Below are 18303 nucleotides of genomic sequence, written 5' to 3' on the forward strand. Positions count from 1 at the left end.
GAGGGCGTCGGGGGAGGTCGTGAAGGACATCTCAAAGGTTCCATCAGGGAGCTACTTCTTATCAGTGCCAGCCCATGCCAAATGTGAATGAACCTACCTTGTTCATATAAGAGTCGGGCAGAATGTTGAAACTTGTGAAAAAGTAACCCGTGTGAATGCACGACATCTTGGCCGCGAGCTCAGGATACTTCTCATCAACATACGCCGGAAAGACATCCGCCTTGCCATCAAAATGATACAACTCCTTGAACTTGCCTCCACTGCACTTCTCAGCCTGACTCAGCGTCGAGACCAAAAACCCATTATCATCCAGCGTATCAACAACCGTAGCAGCCGCATCGACAATATTCTTGCCCTGCTGCACCTCAACGTTGTACGCAAACTTTCGACACGAAATACCCTGCTTCTCCGCCTGCTCCCGACAATCAGGTCGGAAAAACGGCTCCCAGTAGTTGGTCACGCTGAAGATGACGTTTGCTCCGGCAAATGCGCTCTTGAGGGTCGAGACGTCATTGAGATCAACAGCCACGACTTCGGCTCCCGCCGACGACAGGGCTTGGGCGGTGGGTGAGGCGGTGTTGCGGGTCAAGCCACGCACTTTGAAGCCCGCCTTGAGAAAGCGACGGGCGACGGAGCCGCCCTGGTTGCCTGTGGCGCCAACGACGCAGATGAGTTTATCGTTGGCCATTGCTTTTTCGTTTGTTTGTCTTTGTTGGTTCTGTATTGGCAAAGAGGAGAAATGGGGAGGAGAAGTTCGGTGAGGGTTTATTTCCTTAGCCGACCTTGGCTTTAGTTCGAGCTGCTAGAGTCTAGGCCCCCCCTCTAAAAGACGGAGATGCATTCCTAGATCGATGTGACTAAACCTAATCAAGCCCGTCCTCGCGTGTTTCCCCAATCGTACCATGGCCCTGGAATTCCCAGTTTTCTCTCTCTCTCTCTCTTCTCTCTGCTCTCTTTCTTCCGTGTGTCCCGCGCTTTTCCCCACGTGGCTTGATCAATCTTTTCCCTCCCTCATACTCCGCTCCAAGCTTGACACGACTACGGTTTCACATACCTAATAGTGCTTATTTGGGCCATCTCTACCTATCATTATGGGCTCTGAACACGATTCCAAACCAAAGACTTCTTCGTCGCCCGTAGCGTCAGGGTCTCCTCCACCCGTTACCACTCTGTCGGGTCAAGATCCTGGCGAGACGCACCGATCGCCCGCAGATGACGAGGACCAACAGCCAGAGGAGCATGCGCCGCTCCAAGTCGATGTAGGCTCTGACTCATTGACACATGACTTAGTATATCGTATTGACTGTTTTTTAGGAAGATGAAATAGCTGGCGATGATGCAGACTCTACTTATGGCTCTGATCGAGGCTCAGTCTACACTGCTTCCGCCACGTCATCAATCTACGACTACCAGTATGAAAATGGTCGTCGCTACCACGCTTTTCGCGAGGGTCAATACGTCCTGCCCAACGACGACCAGGAACAACAGCGCCTAGATCTTCAGCATCACATTTGGCGTCTACTCCTGGGCGGCGCCCTTCACACAGCACCGCTACCTAGCCCAGACTCAACTGAAGAATACCGCATTCTGGATCTCGGCTGCGGCACCGGCATCTGGGCTATAGAAATGGCAGATGAGTATCCCAACGCCACAGTCGCAGGTGTAGACCTCTCTCCGATCCAGCCGGACTGGGTACCAGGTAACTGCATGTTTCACGTAGACGACTACGAAGATGAGTGGACGTACCGCGAGAGTGAGAAGTTTGACTACATCCACGGTCGGGCGCTCAGCGGCACGAGTGCAGATTGGATGAAGTTTTATAAGCAGGCGCTTAATAATATGAAACCAGGCGGATACATGGAGATGCAGGAGTATGATGCGTGGATCTTCAGCGACGACGATAGTTGCGATAGGGCGCCGTGGACGATGGAGTGGGTTAATAAGCTTGATGAGGCTAGTAAGATGTTTGGCAAGCAGATCAACGTGGCCAAGTATCATAAGCAGTGGATGATTGACGCTGGTTTCGAAGATGTCGTTGAGAGAGTTTACAGAGTAAGTTATCATGTCAGCGTTGCAATGCTGGTTACTGACTTTGGCAGATACCCATTGGACCATGGGCGAAAGACCCGACACTGAAGGAGCTGGGAAAGTTTGAGCTGACGCATATGCAAATGTCGGTTGAGTCGCATACACCAGCTTTGTTCACGCGCGTGTGGAATTATTCGCACGATCAGGTCATGGTGTTGATGGAGGGTGTCAAGAGGGAGTTTCGGAGTCGTGAGTTGAGATTGATCACGAGTTATCGATTCATCACGGGACGAAAGCCAGCAGAGGCTTAGATGCGCTGGTTGCATCGAGCATGGAAGAGCTTTTAGATTACGAAGCATGGATAGTTAAGCGGGCGTTGGGATATAGGAGGAAATTGACTTTCTTTCGATGACTTGGCAGGTTTCCGCCTCTGCATTTAACTATGGATGATGGCTGTCTATAAGGTTAAGCTCATGTGTTCGCAACACGAAGCTTAACATTATACACAGCTGTCATCCATAGTTAAATACAGAGGCTCAAACCCTCCGAGTCATTGAACCTTGCTATTTTATTTGCTACAAGACATGAGGACTAGCAGTGATCTGGACTACCGAAGATGATCTTGTAGTAATGTTTGAGCCAAGAATCCAATTTGATCTTGACTTATTCTCCCTCAGAGCTCAGAAGGCTGATCAAGAGCGTGGGCTATCAACTTCTTGTACCCCTCAACAGCCTCCTCCAGATCAGAAACCTTCAAGTGCTCATGCGCAGAGTGCGCCTCGAGAATCGAGCCAGGTCCATACAGGTATCTTTTATGACTACCCTTTAGTCTCGGGATATCTGTTCCGTAGTTCAAGACCACAGTTTCAAATCCTACCATGGTTAGCTAGAGCTCGCTTCTTTCCAATGCTGTTATCTTACCATCAACATCATAGTCTGTTGGCACGGGTCCAATACCATACGAGAACACAACGACTAGGTTCGGGTCACTCCCCTCAACAGCCTGACGTATTAGATCCCTAATGACCTCTGGAGTTCCTCCAGCGACTCGAACTCCGCCGGTAGCAAAAGCACTCGCTGGGATTACGTTCCCAGCTACACCGCCTTCAATCCTGCCCACATTAAGAGTAGAGTTCCCAAACTCTTTACTCCCAGGTAGCTCAACCTTCTGAAGAGCTGCTAGCCCACGAACAAGGCTATCAATAGCATTACTTCCTGTCTCAGGGTATCCTGAATGACCAGCTTTCCCGTTTGCTTTTATAGTGAAGCCCAATCCACCTTTGTGGCCTCGAGCAAGTTTGAGCTCTGTTGGTTCACCGAAGATGACGGACTCCCAGGATAAACCGAGATCATTGACGTTGCCCATTCCGGGTCCACCTGTCTCTTCACCCACCACAAACAAAAGCGCTACATCGCCTTCACTGACTTCTTTCTTCTGCAAGAGTTCTTGAACAGCAATGATTTGGGCCGCGACACTGCCCTTTGCATCGACTGTTCCTCGACCCCAGATCTCATCGCCACATCGTTCATAAGGCCAGAATGGGGGAACAGTGTCAATATGAGACGTCACGAGAACCTTTGTTTTTCTCGTGCTATTATAGTAAGCCAAGACGTTATCGCGGTTCTTGGCGACTGCTTGAGTCTCAACAGTAAACCCGGCATCTTGGAGGTATGTCTTGAGAAAGTCGGTGACGTGCTTCTCAGAACCAGTGATTGAGGGTCGCTCAACAAGTGATTTGTGCAGCTCGAGAAGTGCTGATGATTCTAGTGACTCATGAGAGAACGGGAGCTGGACACGTCCCAGGTCAAACGCCGTCGCCGCAGCGGCAGCCAAGAGAATGGTGTTGAGCTTCATGTTGATAACAGCCTGCCGATAACAAAGAGGGGTAAAAAGATATGAACCTGTCCGAACTGGGCCCCGTGTATCCTGATATAACGTTGATCGTCACAAATTGATAAGCAATCTCGAAAAGCCAATCAATTTCCTCTTTTATCGTTGTACAGATGTCACCATTGACGGGCAGTATTTCCTCATCTGCCAAAAGCGGGGAGGCTCAAACTTCGGATCCGAGATGGCAACACCTTTTATAGAAATACTTGCATTAGCTTTAATAGTGGTATTGTTAAAGGGATAGGTTTGGAGATAACAGCTGGAGTTAATGGGTTGCGCGATTATATCCCTTGCGCACGCCAAGATGAGGAATGCCGATCGCGGGATGTCGACATATCGTGGGGTGAGGAGCAGGATACGCAAAGCCAAGTCGCCAAGATTTATATCTTTATGGGCGTACCTTGATAGATTCTAAGAAACGAAGAGAGGATCATCGCGAAAATGGCTTCTTCTGGTATTTCCAAAGGCCACGAAGCCGTGGATGAGAAGACTCAACATGTTATTCCCGACTCTTCGTCTGGTGAACCGCCAATCAAACAACACTACAACACCGTCACTCGCGGAGAATCTGTCCCTTCCTCTGATGATATAAATGATAACATCATTGGATACGATGGAAGACTCATGGGAGCACGGACTAAGTTGAGCAGTCAGCAGGAGAAGAAGTTGCTGCGACGAATTGATTGGCATCTCATTCCTTTGCTTTCGGTCATGTACATGGTCAAGTCGATTGATGCTTCCAATGTGAGTTAGCGAACTACATTGACGGTATAGTACTAATGTTGTAGGTCTCTAATGCTCGAATTATGGATCGCGGAACGCCGAGGAATATCATGACGGAGTTGAACATCTCAGCCGATGACTACAACTTTGTCACTATGGCCTACTACGTATGTGTCAGATGTAAAGATCACGAATAGCACTGATGAATGTGTAGATTCCATATATCCTAGCGGAGACACCTTCCAACCTTCTGGTAAAGCGCCTCAAACCATCAGTTTGGCAAGCAAGGATCATGGTTCGTCTCTATATTCAGTCGCCAGACCATTGAGCTGACCGATGCGCTAGATATCATGGGGCATCGTTCTCGTTTGTCATGCCGCAGTAACAAATGCCGCTGGCTTGTATACAGTCCGCGCTTTTCTCGGTCTCTTCGAGGCAGGACTCTGGCCTGGCATGCTTCTGCAGTTATGCTACTGGTATCGTCCCGATGAAATGGCATCGCGCATCGTTCTTGTTACTATTCTTGGTAACTTCAGTGCTGTAGTCAGCGGTGTTCTTGCCTTTGCGTTCAACGGTGTCCATGCGCAGGGCTTGTCGGGATGGAAATGGTGTGTGCCCCCACCAACATGTTTCCATGGTAGACTGACTCAAGTTCTAGGCTTATCTTGACAGAGGGAGTATTCACTATCCTTCTTGGTATCTTTGCATACATATTCATGCCCGACTGTACGTTCACACCGCTGACACAGCGCTACATACTGACATCGAAAACAGTCCCCGACACGGCTCGTTGGATGTCCGAAGAAGAAAAGGCATTCGTCCAAGCTCGACTACCCATCAACGCCCCTAGAGCTGCTGAGAAAGACTTTGATTGGAAAGAGTTCTGGAATACCCTCAAAGATCACAAGCTCTGGCTGTTTCTTCTCTGCTGGGCATTTTATACCATCGGGACGACGGGGCTTAACTTTTATCAGCCAACGGTCATTGCGAACTTGGGTTTCACGTAAGTCTCCATAAAATTGCTTAGAGGTAGGACGAAAGCTGACACTGGTTCGTTACAGTGGTATTGCTGAAGCCCAGCTGCTTAACATCCCTCCGGCCATCTTCGCCTGCGTGCTGACCATAGTATTCGGATGGGTTGCCAACACCGGTCGTTTCCCTTTGCCTCTCATTCCACTGAGCTTCATGATAATCATAGAAGCATGCTACGTTGTTTTGTACACTTTTCCCAGCACAGGTGGCGTATACGCAGCTACTGTAATAGCCGGAGGGTTCTCAATTGCTTGGTAAGTCTAGCCAGCCCGCTCTTCAATATCTGCTAACGAGATAGGTACACAATGATGTGGCCATGGAGAGTCCAAACCACAGACGGAGCCACCGGTTCAGCCTTTGCCATCGCATTCGCCAATAGCTACGGCCAGATTGGAGGGGCAGTTGGATCACAGCTGTTTAATTCGCGCTTCGCACCTAGGTACACCACGTCGTTTGGGATCGCGATGGGCTTTATCGGTATGGCTATTATCATGAATGTTATCACTTGGTCGTTTACATGGGAAGTGGATGTTGCGACGAGACGGCTCAAGAGGGCAAGAGATGCTGCTGCGAAGAGGAATGAGGCTATTCTTGATGATGTTGACATTCACGCCAAGACATAGGCCTGAGATTGACATGTTCGGCTTGATCTTCGGCTACGAGAAGGATAATCAAAGAAGCTAGACTGCAACCATGAATTGACAAGCCTTTTTATTCTCACTTTACTTCTAATTTCATGATTGCACCAGACTCTTCTCAAAGACCCTGTACTCCGTCGGACCAGCAAGCAAGTTCACCAAATCAGGATAATCATCCGCAAAATCCCCCAACTTAACAAGCTCATACCCCATTCTCATATACCACTTCAACAACCTAGCCTTTCCCTCATGATGAAACGTCATCGGCACAAGAATCTCTAGCTGCATCTTCGTGCACCCTCTCCGTCTACATTCATCTTCCGCAAAGACTGCTAGTTGTCGCCCGACACCCGTACCTTGGTACTGAGGGTCAAGTGCCAACATTCCGAACTCTCCGAGGGCGGGTGTCATGAGTTTAATGAAGACGCAGCCGATCGGCTCGTTATTTGGCTGTAGGTAAGTGACAGCGAGTTGGCCATTACTAAGAAATTTGGTGATTTCGGTGGTGGTGGTTCGTTAGTATGATGGGATGAAGATATCGGACTCGGCTTTTTTGTAGGCAGTGTTCACGATATCTGTTAGGGTCGAGACGAGAGTTTTGTCCTCCGCATCCGAGGCCGGGGGTATTTTCACGATGATCTGTGGCTTGGTCATGGTGGATTTAGAAGTACAATGCAAAATTTGTCCGATAAGAGAAGAAATCCAGAGTTTATAAGGCCTCGGTAGTTGTAGTGAGAACTATAATCTCACACGTCAGACTTTGGCTGACGTAAAACAGCGCAGGTGGAGAATGCCGCTTTGGCGGCCCGTTTGATATTACGCTTTTGGGAAATTCCGTACGGCGCTTCGTATTGCCAGTAGCTCTAGTTATTATGCTTGTAACATCAACCGAGTCCTATCTTTTGACAAGAAACGACTGTCGCTACATGCTGTGGCCTCTCACAATCTTTACGTACCAACGAAAAGTTAGACGAGCGGTCATCATCCTTCCTTGCACAGCAATTAGTATCGGTGGCAATAATCGATCCGTGATCCAAGACGCCCTGGATTGAAATTTCCGACATAGGTTCAGTCGAGAAATATGGCCAAATGAACAGCCCGAGATGGAAACATTTTCTCTTTTTATGTTTCCTCTCTGGTATAATTGGACCTATCCGATCTAACGTTTCTGATATGTCACTCGCGGGCGATCCCTGCTGTTTCTATCGGCATGTCAGCCGGAGGCACAGTGACCTGAGGACATTTGCGTCGTAAATGCTGACCTTCAGTTTGCTCTTACAACACCCGCAAGACAAAATGTCCTCTCTAGACTGGCTACTTGATCTATGCGCCGTCGCCAAAGCGTCTGGTAGCGGTATCATCACTGTCACTGACGATACTCCTCTCGAGAATCAGCTTCCACCAAGCAAAGACCCATGGTATTCCGCACCTGTGGACTGGGAGTCCAGAAAACCTGGCGATGTTCTTCGCATTCGTTCCTCATCGAACCTCACCAGAACTGTGGAAGGCTCCGGAGCTGTGTATCATCTCCTTTACCGCTCAACAGACTCACGGGATCGTCCATCATGGGCTGTCACCACACTCTTCATTCCAATTTCACTTTACCAATCTCCATCCGGAAAAGCAGCCATTCTGTCATATCAGTTCGCGTACAACACGTGCAACGTCAACTCCAGCCCGTCATTCGCTTTATCTGGAGCGATGGCGAAGAGCGAACCGAACCTTGGAATCAAATCGAGTACTTCTTTGATCACTGAGATGCTCTCTTTTGGGTGGATTGTCAACACCCCGGATCACCTTGGGCCAAACGCCGCATTCGGCGCAAGTGTCCAAGTGGGCCATGCGACTCTCGACGCCTTGCGCGCTGTTCACGATCTTTTCAGCTTGGGAGGCAGTTCAGGCTTCAACACTGCGATATGGGGATACAGCGGTGGCTCGATCGCGACGTTCTCCGCAGCTGAGCTCCAGCCATCCTATGCACTAGAGCTCAATATCTCAGCAGCGGTTATCGGCGGTCTTGTGGATGACATATCCGCCGCAATGGACAAGATCAACAAGAGTCCTATCGCCGGCACTCTAATTGCCTTCTTACTAGGAATCACAGCGCAATGTCCAGAAGAACGAGCTTACCTAGAAAGCCGTCTTATCCCAGGAACGAAAGAGGAGTTCATGGCAGCAATCAACACCGAAGTCACACAAAATGTGGGCAAATACTCCGGACAAGACATTTACACGTTCTTCAAAGATGGAGGTGAAGATCTTAGGGCTCCGATTTTAAAAGAGCTCTACGATAAGCAAGCAAAGCTGGGATGCAGAGACACGCCTAAAATGCCCATGTTTCTGTACAAGGCTATACAGGATCAGTTCTGTCTCATTGAGCTCACTGATGCGACGGTTGATAGACTCTGTGAGAAAGGAGCGGAGATTACCTTTGAGCGGAATACAGTGGGAAGCCATGTGTCTGAGATTGAGAATGGGAAACCAAGGGCATTTCGGTTTCTGAAGAGTATCTTTGATGAGTCGTACGAGTCTCCTGCATCGAAGCAGAATGTGATGGATGTCACGGTTGATGTTTCTTCACAGAATAAGTGAGCGTAGTCAGAACTTGGTCGCTATCTAATCTCATGAAGGAGCAATCCTTCCCTTCTCCATAGGAAGATCAGTACCCCTCCAAACCCTCACATTTTCTCCAGGCTCACATGTCCTTGCAACCCAATTCTCGACTCTTTCCACACCCCACATTATTGTGAACAGATTGATTAGCATAGGATCTACGTCTGATGCCTTTGCGCTCAGAAACAGACCCTCGCAGTCGAGGCTACATATGAAAAGAGGATCTGCTTTCCTACATGCAGCTGCCCAAGTAAAGCAGCTTTTTGCATCCCATAGATTCTTATGGGCTGTGAAGTAAATACCGCCATGACATTCAGCCCATTTCTGTTTCAGAGTGAGGTACACTCCGATGGTTGAAGTTGCCAAGAGCCATATACGACGGATACTCTCTGACAACACCCAATTGCGCCACTTTCGCGGTAGCGGATCACCGTCGAAGATGGAGTCCAGAACAATGCCGTTGGCGGAGGCAGCCGCAGCAGAGCTACCGCCACCGTCACAAGGCAAGCCGATATCCGGATCACGAAGAGCGGCTTCCCAGAGTTGACGCGTCCATGAGAGAAGGGTCTGTATTTGTTGTTCAGCGCTGGCTCGCGCGCCAATTGAAGGCGAGAACAGTGCTAGCACAAGATGGATGAATAATGCTTGGGTTCGAGCGAGGTGCTCACGAATGTTAAGCGTCACTTCGGGACCGGCGAGGTCCGGGCAATAAGTCTTGAGTAACGCCGATGCTTTCGACACCAGTAATTCATCAATAACAGTCTCGTTCGCGGGCGTTTTTGAGTTGTGTAGGATGACACAGGTGAACGCATCCTGTATTGATGGGGGTAGCCCAGCATCGGCGTAGAGCTGGTTGTGTATGAACGGGCTGTGAGAGTTGGTGACCCATTCCGTAAGGAACTCATGGATGCCATGGATATAGTTCATGCAGACAGAGTTTGGGAAAGATGGTGTCGTAAAAGGGATGTGACGAATGCCCCATGCATCGGGTCTGAGGAAGAAGTCGACATGATCCTTTTGGCTCGAGATTGTCTCACCGCTCGTCGCGGGCGAGTCATCTGGCAACTCAGCAACAGGGAGAGCGCCCCAATTACTCAAACTAGCCGCCCACTGATTGAGGTCAATCAAGCCATTGTTTGGTGATGAAAAGGGTAATTGCATGAGGCTCGGTGGTCCAACACTGAGTCTGCCTGGACTCTCTCCGCCATTTTCCACTCCTGGCGCTGACGAGTGCAATCTCTTCCGCTTCGTAGGAGGATATCGGCATTCAACGTCTCGATCATTACACCGCCCGCAGATTGGTTGAGCTTTGTCGCATTTCCGCTTCCCGTTCGTACACGCGTAACACGCTTTGAGCTTTGTCGCAGAACACATCGTGATTATGTTGATGCGGGAAGATAGCGGGTTTACGGGATTGGCTGCGGGACGACTTAGGGAGATCGGATTAACGTTAGCGACTTTTGTCAGCGGCTGTGCGGAGATTTTGCGGGTTGTTGGCGGAGACAGCTCTGAGATAAGCTTATCGCTCAGTATGCAGAGCCTGGAAATTTAGCGCAGTCAGGGCATGATGCGGGTTTCTGGCGGGCTTCGATCGATTCACCCGCAGACTTCCGACATTGGATGTTGAGATTATGTTATACTCCTTGCCGCGACACGTTGAAGGGGTCAAATGATTGTATATAATGGATGAGTATCCAATCTCCGTAAGCTTTCAATCCAGATCTCATCATCAATCCACTTACTTACAACATCCAGTACCTAGCAGCAGCTTTCCAATATGCCCTCCGCAGCAGAAACCAGACCCGAGGAAAACCCCTGGGAGAATGTCGAGGCACCTACCCACGGCAGTAATCTCATAACCAAAGTCCATCGCGAGTCATACGAGGCAATCTCGCCAACTCGTCCCGAACTTTCCCAAGCGGGTCATACTGTTATCGTCGCTGGAGCCTCCACTGGAATTGGCTTCAGCATCGCCGAATCCTTCGCCGCAGCTTCCGCGTCTCGTCTCATCATCACCGGCCGTCGTCAGGATACTCTGGACAAAGCTGCTGAGAAAATCAAGACGAAGTACCCTAATGTTGAGGTCATCCCGATTAACAATGATTTCGCTGATGAGAATGACACGCGAGAGTTTTGGAAGAGACTTAGCGACGATGGTGTCTTCGTTGATGTTCTTGTTTTGAGCGCTGCGAAAATGTGGCTGCCCAACACTATTCTTGGACTTGGATATGAGACATTCAAAGATGGCCTTGGAGTGAACCTTATTGCTCCGTATCTATGGACGAGTCTGTTTTATAAGCAGCGTGAGATCGACCCTTCACGAAAACTGGTAAGCTTACAAGCCCTCATGGCAAATGTCGTGTCATAATACTTACGCCGTCCAGGTCCTTCTCAACTTATCCAGCATTGCAATTCATCTAACTCAGCTCTCTATTCCTATTCCTCTATACTCAATCACCAAGAGCGCTGGGACAATGATGATGCAGCATATCGCCATGACCGTCCCTTCCAGTGAGATGCAAGTCATCAGTTTCGAGCCGGGACTCCACTACACTGAATCGTTCGAACGTTTCACTGATGAGAATAGTTTCAAGTGGGATGATAGTATGTATTGATTCTCATGAGCTGAAACCATACTGACCAAGGTACAGTCAAGTTGCCTGGCGACTTTGCCGTTTGGGCAGCCTCTGAAGAAGCCGAGTTTCTTCACGGGAGGTTCATTTGGGCGAAGTGGGATGTTGATGAGCTCAAGAATGGGCCTCTTCGGAAGAAGATCGAGAGTGACGCTTCACTATTCAGGGTCGGCGTCAGTGGATACTAGATCACAAGCACAGCATCAAGTTCGTTCCTTGAAATCGTGGTCACAATGAGATGATCAGGCTCTTTAGCAATTCACGGGGCAATGTAATAATAATTTACTATAGCTTTATACTCGAGAGCGTCGTTTCGATGCTGGTAGTTTCGGAAGCGAAAGAAGCTCATCCAAGCGCTTTTCGTTCTGAAAGCTTCTTAGTTCCTCCTGAGACTTTTCTGATTCCCTATGCAAGCGGCGGATAATGTCGCCAGCGAGATCGGCATTGGCACTCAGCATTTTGCAGAACACATCCTGACTCATCAATGTTCCAATCTTTTTGACAGCAATCTCCAGAGCGATATCACGTAATCCTCTGTCTCCGGGCGGCGTAGTCGTGTACGCCAGTTCGATTGCACATGGAAAGCTATCCATCTCCCATCCTGCATCAATACTGGTGCGATACTTTGTCGCAGCAAGTCTCTTCAACGCCTCAATGTCATATTTATCAGCGATTTGATAGACCCTGGCATGGAATATCATAGCTGATGAATCAGCTGGGGACTCGTAATCGAAACAGTAAAGGAAAAGTGTCATTGCCCTGACAACAGCGGGGTCGAAATCCATGATTTCTATCACTCGCTCAGAGCTTTCCTATGACTTGTCAGTCATAATCTAATATCGTGGGGAAAAGGTCCTCTTCCAACCTTCCATGGCCCATCTAGCTGCTTTTTGAAATACTCGGAGTGGCAGAAGAGTATAAGACTGTGGACTGCGAATTCACGACCTCCGCATTTGATGACGGTGTCTGAAAGGCGTGTATTGTTGAAGTACCTGTTCTGTCAACAACAAGCTTATCGAAGTGGGGATACGGAAACATACTTCTTCAAGGATGCGCCAAACTCTTCATATGGCGGTGACTCCATCTCTGTGCCAAAGGAGAGTCGAGTCTGATGTTCCCAGGGAAAAGAAGATGAAGATAAAGAAGGGCGAGGAGCGAGGCAACGGAGGGGTTCGCTTTCTTATGTCGTGGCATGATGGTAAGCCTCCCGCAGAAACTTCAGCCACATATTGAAGTTGCTACGGGGTCTCTGAATAACTGGATATTTCATGTAAATAAATGATGTAATTCATTTGAGAGTAAACCAACTATAGTTTTCTGGAAAGCATTACCTATTAGTGCTGAGAAATGTACATACAATGTAAGGTAAGCCCACCAGCAAAAACGAAATGATATTCTGTGTTACCACGACGCCCATCTGGGACACGCCCAGCTTCATGAAAACCGCGATTCGTAATAATTATATCTACAGAACGTCCCATTTATTGCTCATCCCGTGCATAGTCAACTGCGCAGCCTTATGCGTTCCAACGACTCGCCAATAATTCGTCGAACTTATCCCACATCCGTTGGGCATCCCTTCCGTCCCCTTGGTCAAGCTCACCATTTCCCATATAAAAGTAAAGCCAATTGGGTTCCTCATCCGCCTGTATCGGTTGAAAACCGCAGATGGGACAGAAGATTGGCTTTGGTTCTTGGTAGTCCGAGATTTGATCGCCAGGTGAATCTATCCTCAACTTAAAAGTAGCCTCGCACGATGGACATTTGCAATAGCAATACTTTTCCCAACTCTCATGTATCAGACTGACAAGGTCGGCTGAGAAATCTCCATTCAACCCCAGGATCTCCTTGAATGAGGTCTCTGACATGAGGTACTCAAAGTGTGTGCACGAGCTCTGCACAACGATGTCTCTGAGGCCTCGGTCTCCTGATGGCGTGGTGCTATACACAATGGAGATCGTGTCGGCCAAGGTACTTGCAAACCCAGCGTCGACTTCGGCTTCGTTAACGACACGTTCGAATTTGTTTGCAGCTTGCTTTTTGAGTGGTTCGATGCCGTATTTGTCGCCAATCTGGTAGACCTGAGCGTGGAAGATCATATGGCGTGTGTTGGGAGGGACGTCGTAGTCGAAAGAGTAAAGAAAACGAAGCATAGCCTCCACAATATTTGCATCAAAGTCTTTAATTTCGATGGTTTTGTCCTCACTCTCCTTTATTTGGTTAGCTTATATTGTCAGTAGGGATAGGAGGACTCACCTTCCACGGCCCAGTCAGCTGCCTTTTGAAGTAGTCAGAGTGACAAAAAAGTACAAGGCTGTGGACTGAAAATTCCTGGTCGCCGCATCTAACCACGACGTCTGAAAGGCATTTGTTGTTGTAGTATCTAGATGCGTTAGTAAGCCTGTCAATAGGTTAAGAGGCAGAGCCAGAACATACCCCTGCAGAGAGGCACCGAACGCTTCGATGGGCTTGGGTTCCATGCTTGACGAGAAATTGAAACGATGGAGTGGTTTTGAAGAGATTTTGGTCCTGGGCGTAGCTGGTAATCGTGATATTTATATTCTTTTGTGACACAAAACACTATTCTGTTATCGCAGTGTATAACTCTGATATTTTCTATATCAAAAGATTACTTCATTTAATGGCAATAATGAAAAGCTTGTAAGAACTAAATATCCGATTTTTGAGGTCAATATTGCAGGTCCGAGATAGTTCTTGCGACAAAGTTCCAGAAAGTCAACTCTAAGTGGCATATTGCAGCGCATTTGTCGGTCTCTGGCCAAGCAAGCTTTCAAGTTAAACAAAGTCAAAAGGGACGGGATACATGTACCAAGATGAGTGGCAATTACACGACACGGTTCGAATCGAGTTAACCGTGGCTTCTGAGTTCTCTATGCTGATCCAAGCTCTAAGCCACAGGCCTCAGTTGTATTCCCACTGGCTTCTACGGCATGCAGCAATGCCTAAACCATCGCTACAGAACACGTGGTGCGATAAGGATAAGATTCAACTTTCAACCAACATAGTTCTCTTGCTCCATTCTCGGCCAATATAGAGTCTACAAGTTACCGGTGGCAAATTCCGATCTGGAGGCCTGTAACGATAGTGTAGGTTTCAAGTTTCGGCGTGAGAGCATACCCTGAACTCCATGCGATAAGATCGTTTGGAGTGACGATGCAAGAATAGAAAATTCTGGACAGAGACTTTCTCGCCAAGAGAACCTGGCTCAGTAGAAGTCTTCTTCATCGTCGAATAGGTTGCCATAGTTTTGCGGATAATGTACCCTTCATCATGCACTAAGCATGAAGTCCACAACTGGAGTTAATAAAAGTACAGCGCTTTGCAGCATCTCAGGTTCATCTTAACTTAAGCCACCTCTGTACGATTCTCCATACGGTCTACTATCTTTCTAACCGGATCCAAAAAGGAGGTGTGAAGCGATGATCCGTGATTGGGGTTCCGGCCGTGGCGTAAGGCAGCGGCCGCTGACTGCCGACAGGGCGGAGACTTTATGTGTAATAATGAGCGGTACTTGGATAAATCGGCAGATCATCACTTGGCAGCTGTGGTCGCCGCTTATCTGCAATTAAACCGGTGGAGCCCGATGTCCCGAGAGTAAGCTGCCAAGTATGGGGCCAAGACTTCAGGAGAAGCCTTCCAGAACACCGTGGTGTAAGTTATTATGGACTAGCTATAGAACTACTGAGAGCTTGAGGTTAAAAAGACATTATTTGTATTATTATCAAGACACTCAGGACATAGATTTAGCAGCTATCCACGATTGAAGTTTTGGAATGCTAATCGCCAAACTCTTGTGTAGCTACAATACCCAGTGACTGTATCACTATCTATTGTTTCAGCTCCAGCCACTGATATAATACAGCTAACTACTAATTTCGTCTTTGCTATTCTTCGCCGTTGACTGGCTGTTGATGTGGAAATTGCTGGACTTGGCGAGCCGGGAAGATGCATGATCATGTTTCGTCTCGTCTTGCATCGTGGGATATTCTTCTCAGCTTCGGTGATCCTGGGTCCTTGGCATCTCATGGGGTGATCTTCACTGTATAGGACAGCTGCGCGGATCAGGAGGTGAATCAACTGCCGAATGATAAGTATAAATACCAGAGCAAACCACCGTTCGATCTCAAAATCACTCCCAACGTCAGCTGCACTCATTCATTCACTTACTCAATCTTTAAGTCTCTCAAGGCCATTCATCCAAGTCATTCACTATGCTCGTTAAAACCCTTCTTTCCTTTTCCCTTCTCCTGGCCGTCGCACATGCTGGCCCAACCGCTCCAAGCCAAGGCCTCGCCAAACGTGACGGTTTCCCCGTCTGCGACGACACTTCCAGGACCTACGAAGGTCCCTACACCGATGGTTCAGGAACCTACGTGACCTCCGACCGAACCACCCATCCCTACAAATTCCCCAAAGTCCGCAAATGCTGGTACGACTACTTCGTCCTCGAGACCTCAAAGGAATACACCCCATGGCAGAAAGCCTCCGGCAACATCTACTGCACCGGCACCCAAGTCTGCACTGCAACCAAGCTCGTCGGCAACGAGGTCTGCCAGGAACGTTCCGAAAGCGTCAGCGTCAGCGTCGGTGCTGAGATTGAGGGTTTCAGCCTTGGTCTTGACTTCACGACTACGGATACTGAGTCCAAGTGTGTTCAGGCTCAGGACTTGACGGCTTGTACTTGGGATGACGGCGCTTGTCATACTGTTTGGACCCAGCAGGAGGTCATGAGACAGAAGGGATATCGTCGACAGAGGTGTAACTGGGGTAATGGGGATGAGACCCAGTGCATGGATAACTGGGAGCAGACTACGCCTTCTGACTTTATTTCCTATGGCTGTGGATCCAAGTGTACTGACACGAACGATTGCGGTAACACTGATGGTAAGCCTTGCTCTAAATGAGCTTTGAGCGATGAGTTCTGCGGAGGGCTAGAGGGCGATTTTCCTTTCTTCTCATCATCTCGATGTACTCTTTTGTAGATTCTGGAGGACTTTTGGGCATTTAATGGATTCGAACACATAGGGATGGATAGCTAGAGCTAGATACTACGCTTTCAAGCATTCAAATCTTAGACAGCGGCAAAATCTGAAGATCATCCCTACTCAAATCCCTCACACTCTTCTTCCCAGCATTCGCAAGCATATTATCCATATCCGCCAACAAACACTTCAAAACATGTTCCACGCCCTCTTGTCCACCCGCCGCAAGACCATACGCATACGGTCTTCCAATGCAGACTGCCTTTGCACCAAGGGCCAGCGCCTTCAACACATCTGAGCCTGTTCGAACACCGCTGTCAAACATGATTGTGAGGGTTGAGTCCTTAACCTTCTTATCCGCTGCAATATCGGCTAGTGCATCTAGTGACGCTATAGCGCCGTCGAGTTGGCGGCCGCCGTGGTTGGAGACGATGATACCGTCGATGCCGTGCTCGATTGCAAGGTGGGCGTCCTCAACTGTCTGAATTCCCTTGAGAACAATTGGTCCGTCCCAGAGATCCTTCAAGATCTTGAGGTCACTCCACGAGCGGTATGTACCAGAGTTGATTACATCAATCCAGGCTTTTGACTTGATCAAAGTCTTTGCATTGGCCAGAACCCTAGCAGCACCATAGACAGTTCCAGGCCTTCTCATAATCGTCCAAAGCTCAGAAAGCTTTTCTGCGATACTTCGCGAGTCATTCTTCTGCATCTCATCAAACAACCTATTAAAAACAGGATCCGAAAAGCCAATCTGACAGCCCTGTCCCCAGATGAACGGCAAATACGACGTGTCGAGGTCTGTAGGTCTCCAGCCAAGCGAGAAGGTATCCAGCGTGACGACAAGGACCTTGTAGCCTGAAGCTTTTGCGCGCGCGAGAAGACTAGTTGTGACGTCCTCAAACTGCGGCTTCGGCCAGTAGAGCTGATACCATCGATCACCATCTGCATTCGCCGCAGCGACTTCCTCAATCGTGCGCGTCGCAGCAGTCGATAGAATCATCGGCATACCGACATTATGACACGCCCTCGCCGTCGCTTCCTCCGCATCAGGATGCAAGATGCTCTGCACGCCAATAGGCGCTACGAGCAGGGGACTCTTGTACTGGGTACCGAACAGCTCAACGTCGACTTCGCGCGTGGTGACGTCAACTAGAAAGCGAGGCTTCAGACGATATCGGCTGAATGCTTCACTGTTGGCTTTGGCGGTAGCAGCGCTGCTCGCTGAGCCGTAGACGTAGCCGAAATTGGTGGCGGGGATCTTTTCCTTGGCTAGGGATTCCCATTCTGTGGGGTTTGTTGAGAAGAGTGGTGGGCGGAAGGATTGGTAGATGTCGCGCTGGAAGTTGGAGAAGCTGGTTGGGTCTGGGATTGAGAACGGTTGGCTCAGCCTCTTGGGTTCGACCTCATTTGCCATGTTGAGATGATGAATTTAATGGTGATTTTGATGAATTTGGTAAGTTGGAAGTAAGTTGAGGTGAATGAGACGCGCTTCGGGTCTTCCCTAGTCTTTTCTCCTCACTAAAACGTGCCGAGGTTGCCGATCCTTCAATCCTTCGCTAGAACGTCATGTTACATTTTGCGGGGATCAATACCAGCACCACCAGATTTCATCGAAACGTGATGATCTATTATTAATATTTATAGACTTTGCCGTGAATTAAGCCGCATAGTTGCTACTGAGGTAATCGCTGCATCGATGCGAAACTGAGCCTTTAGTGTTTATATAATGCATGATCCTG

At 48.7% G+C, this 18303-nt stretch overlaps 10 protein-coding genes across 10 annotated transcripts; 5 read left to right on the forward strand and 5 right to left on the reverse strand.

Moving 5' to 3' along the window:
- On the reverse strand, positions 1-688 carry FTJAE_13424 (nitrogen metabolic regulatory protein; the record flags this gene model as incomplete). Its single annotated transcript, XM_037346567.1, has 1 exon — positions 98-688. A coding segment is annotated over one exon (591 nt), but the record flags the coding sequence as incomplete, so codon positions are not given.
- Positions 689-1091: 403 nt separating this feature from the next.
- On the forward strand, positions 1092-2339 carry FTJAE_13425 (methyltransferase; the record flags this gene model as incomplete). The annotated part of the gene is made up of 3 exons (XM_037346568.1): positions 1092-1259; positions 1315-2052; positions 2100-2339. 3 exons carry the CDS (start codon positions 1092-1094, stop codon positions 2337-2339), a joined length of 1146 nt encoding a protein of 381 aa, XP_037199540.1.
- A 362-nt stretch (positions 2340-2701) lies between these two features.
- Positions 2702-3883, reverse strand: FTJAE_13426 (acetylornithine deacetylase; the record flags this gene model as incomplete). The annotated part of the gene is made up of 2 exons (XM_037346569.1): positions 2702-2901; positions 2950-3883. The coding sequence occupies 2 exons, from the start codon at positions 3881-3883 to the stop codon at positions 2702-2704; spliced, it is 1134 nt and encodes a 377-aa protein (XP_037199541.1).
- A 477-nt stretch (positions 3884-4360) lies between these two features.
- FTJAE_13427 (glucose ribitol dehydrogenase) lies at positions 4361-6297 on the forward strand (the record flags this gene model as incomplete). The annotated part of the gene is made up of 8 exons (XM_037346570.1): positions 4361-4663; positions 4708-4809; positions 4857-4937; positions 4988-5250; positions 5301-5368; positions 5417-5645; positions 5704-5928; positions 5973-6297. 8 exons carry the CDS (start codon positions 4361-4363, stop codon positions 6295-6297), a joined length of 1596 nt encoding a protein of 531 aa, XP_037199542.1.
- Positions 6298-7608: 1311 nt separating this feature from the next.
- Positions 7609-8904, forward strand: FTJAE_13428 (lipase 1; the record flags this gene model as incomplete). The annotated part of the gene is made up of 1 exon (XM_037346571.1): positions 7609-8904. The coding sequence occupies one exon, from the start codon at positions 7609-7611 to the stop codon at positions 8902-8904; it is 1296 nt and encodes a 431-aa protein (XP_037199543.1).
- Positions 8905-8934: 30 nt separating this feature from the next.
- On the reverse strand, positions 8935-10299 carry FTJAE_13429 (uncharacterized protein; the record flags this gene model as incomplete). The annotated part of the gene is made up of 1 exon (XM_037346572.1): positions 8935-10299. The coding sequence occupies one exon, from the start codon at positions 10297-10299 to the stop codon at positions 8935-8937; it is 1365 nt and encodes a 454-aa protein (XP_037199544.1).
- A 403-nt stretch (positions 10300-10702) lies between these two features.
- On the forward strand, positions 10703-11746 carry FTJAE_13430 (uncharacterized protein; the record flags this gene model as incomplete). The annotated part of the gene is made up of 3 exons (XM_037346574.1): positions 10703-11254; positions 11310-11529; positions 11577-11746. 3 exons carry the CDS (start codon positions 10703-10705, stop codon positions 11744-11746), a joined length of 942 nt encoding a protein of 313 aa, XP_037199545.1.
- A 105-nt stretch (positions 11747-11851) lies between these two features.
- On the reverse strand, positions 11852-14038 carry FTJAE_13431 (ARM repeat protein; the record flags this gene model as incomplete). The annotated part of the gene is made up of 7 exons (XM_037346575.1): positions 11852-12370; positions 12424-12550; positions 12599-12644; positions 13162-13768; positions 13815-13832; positions 13908-13941; positions 13995-14038. 7 exons carry the CDS (start codon positions 14036-14038, stop codon positions 11852-11854), a joined length of 1395 nt encoding a protein of 464 aa, XP_037199546.1.
- Positions 14039-15790: 1752 nt separating this feature from the next.
- Positions 15791-16483, forward strand: FTJAE_13432 (uncharacterized protein; the record flags this gene model as incomplete). Its single annotated transcript, XM_037346576.1, has 1 exon — positions 15791-16483. The coding sequence occupies one exon, from the start codon at positions 15791-15793 to the stop codon at positions 16481-16483; it is 693 nt and encodes a 230-aa protein (XP_037199547.1).
- Positions 16484-16643: 160 nt separating this feature from the next.
- FTJAE_13433 (lactate 2-monooxygenase) lies at positions 16644-17978 on the reverse strand (the record flags this gene model as incomplete). Its single annotated transcript, XM_037346577.1, has 1 exon — positions 16644-17978. The coding sequence occupies one exon, from the start codon at positions 17976-17978 to the stop codon at positions 16644-16646; it is 1335 nt and encodes a 444-aa protein (XP_037199548.1).
- Between the last annotated feature and the right edge of the window lie 325 nt (positions 17979-18303).

This window comes from Fusarium tjaetaba (genome assembly GCF_013396195.1).
Source record: "Fusarium tjaetaba strain NRRL 66243 chromosome Unknown NRRL66243_c0000418, whole genome shotgun sequence".
NCBI lineage: Eukaryota > Fungi > Ascomycota > Sordariomycetes > Hypocreales > Nectriaceae > Fusarium > Fusarium tjaetaba.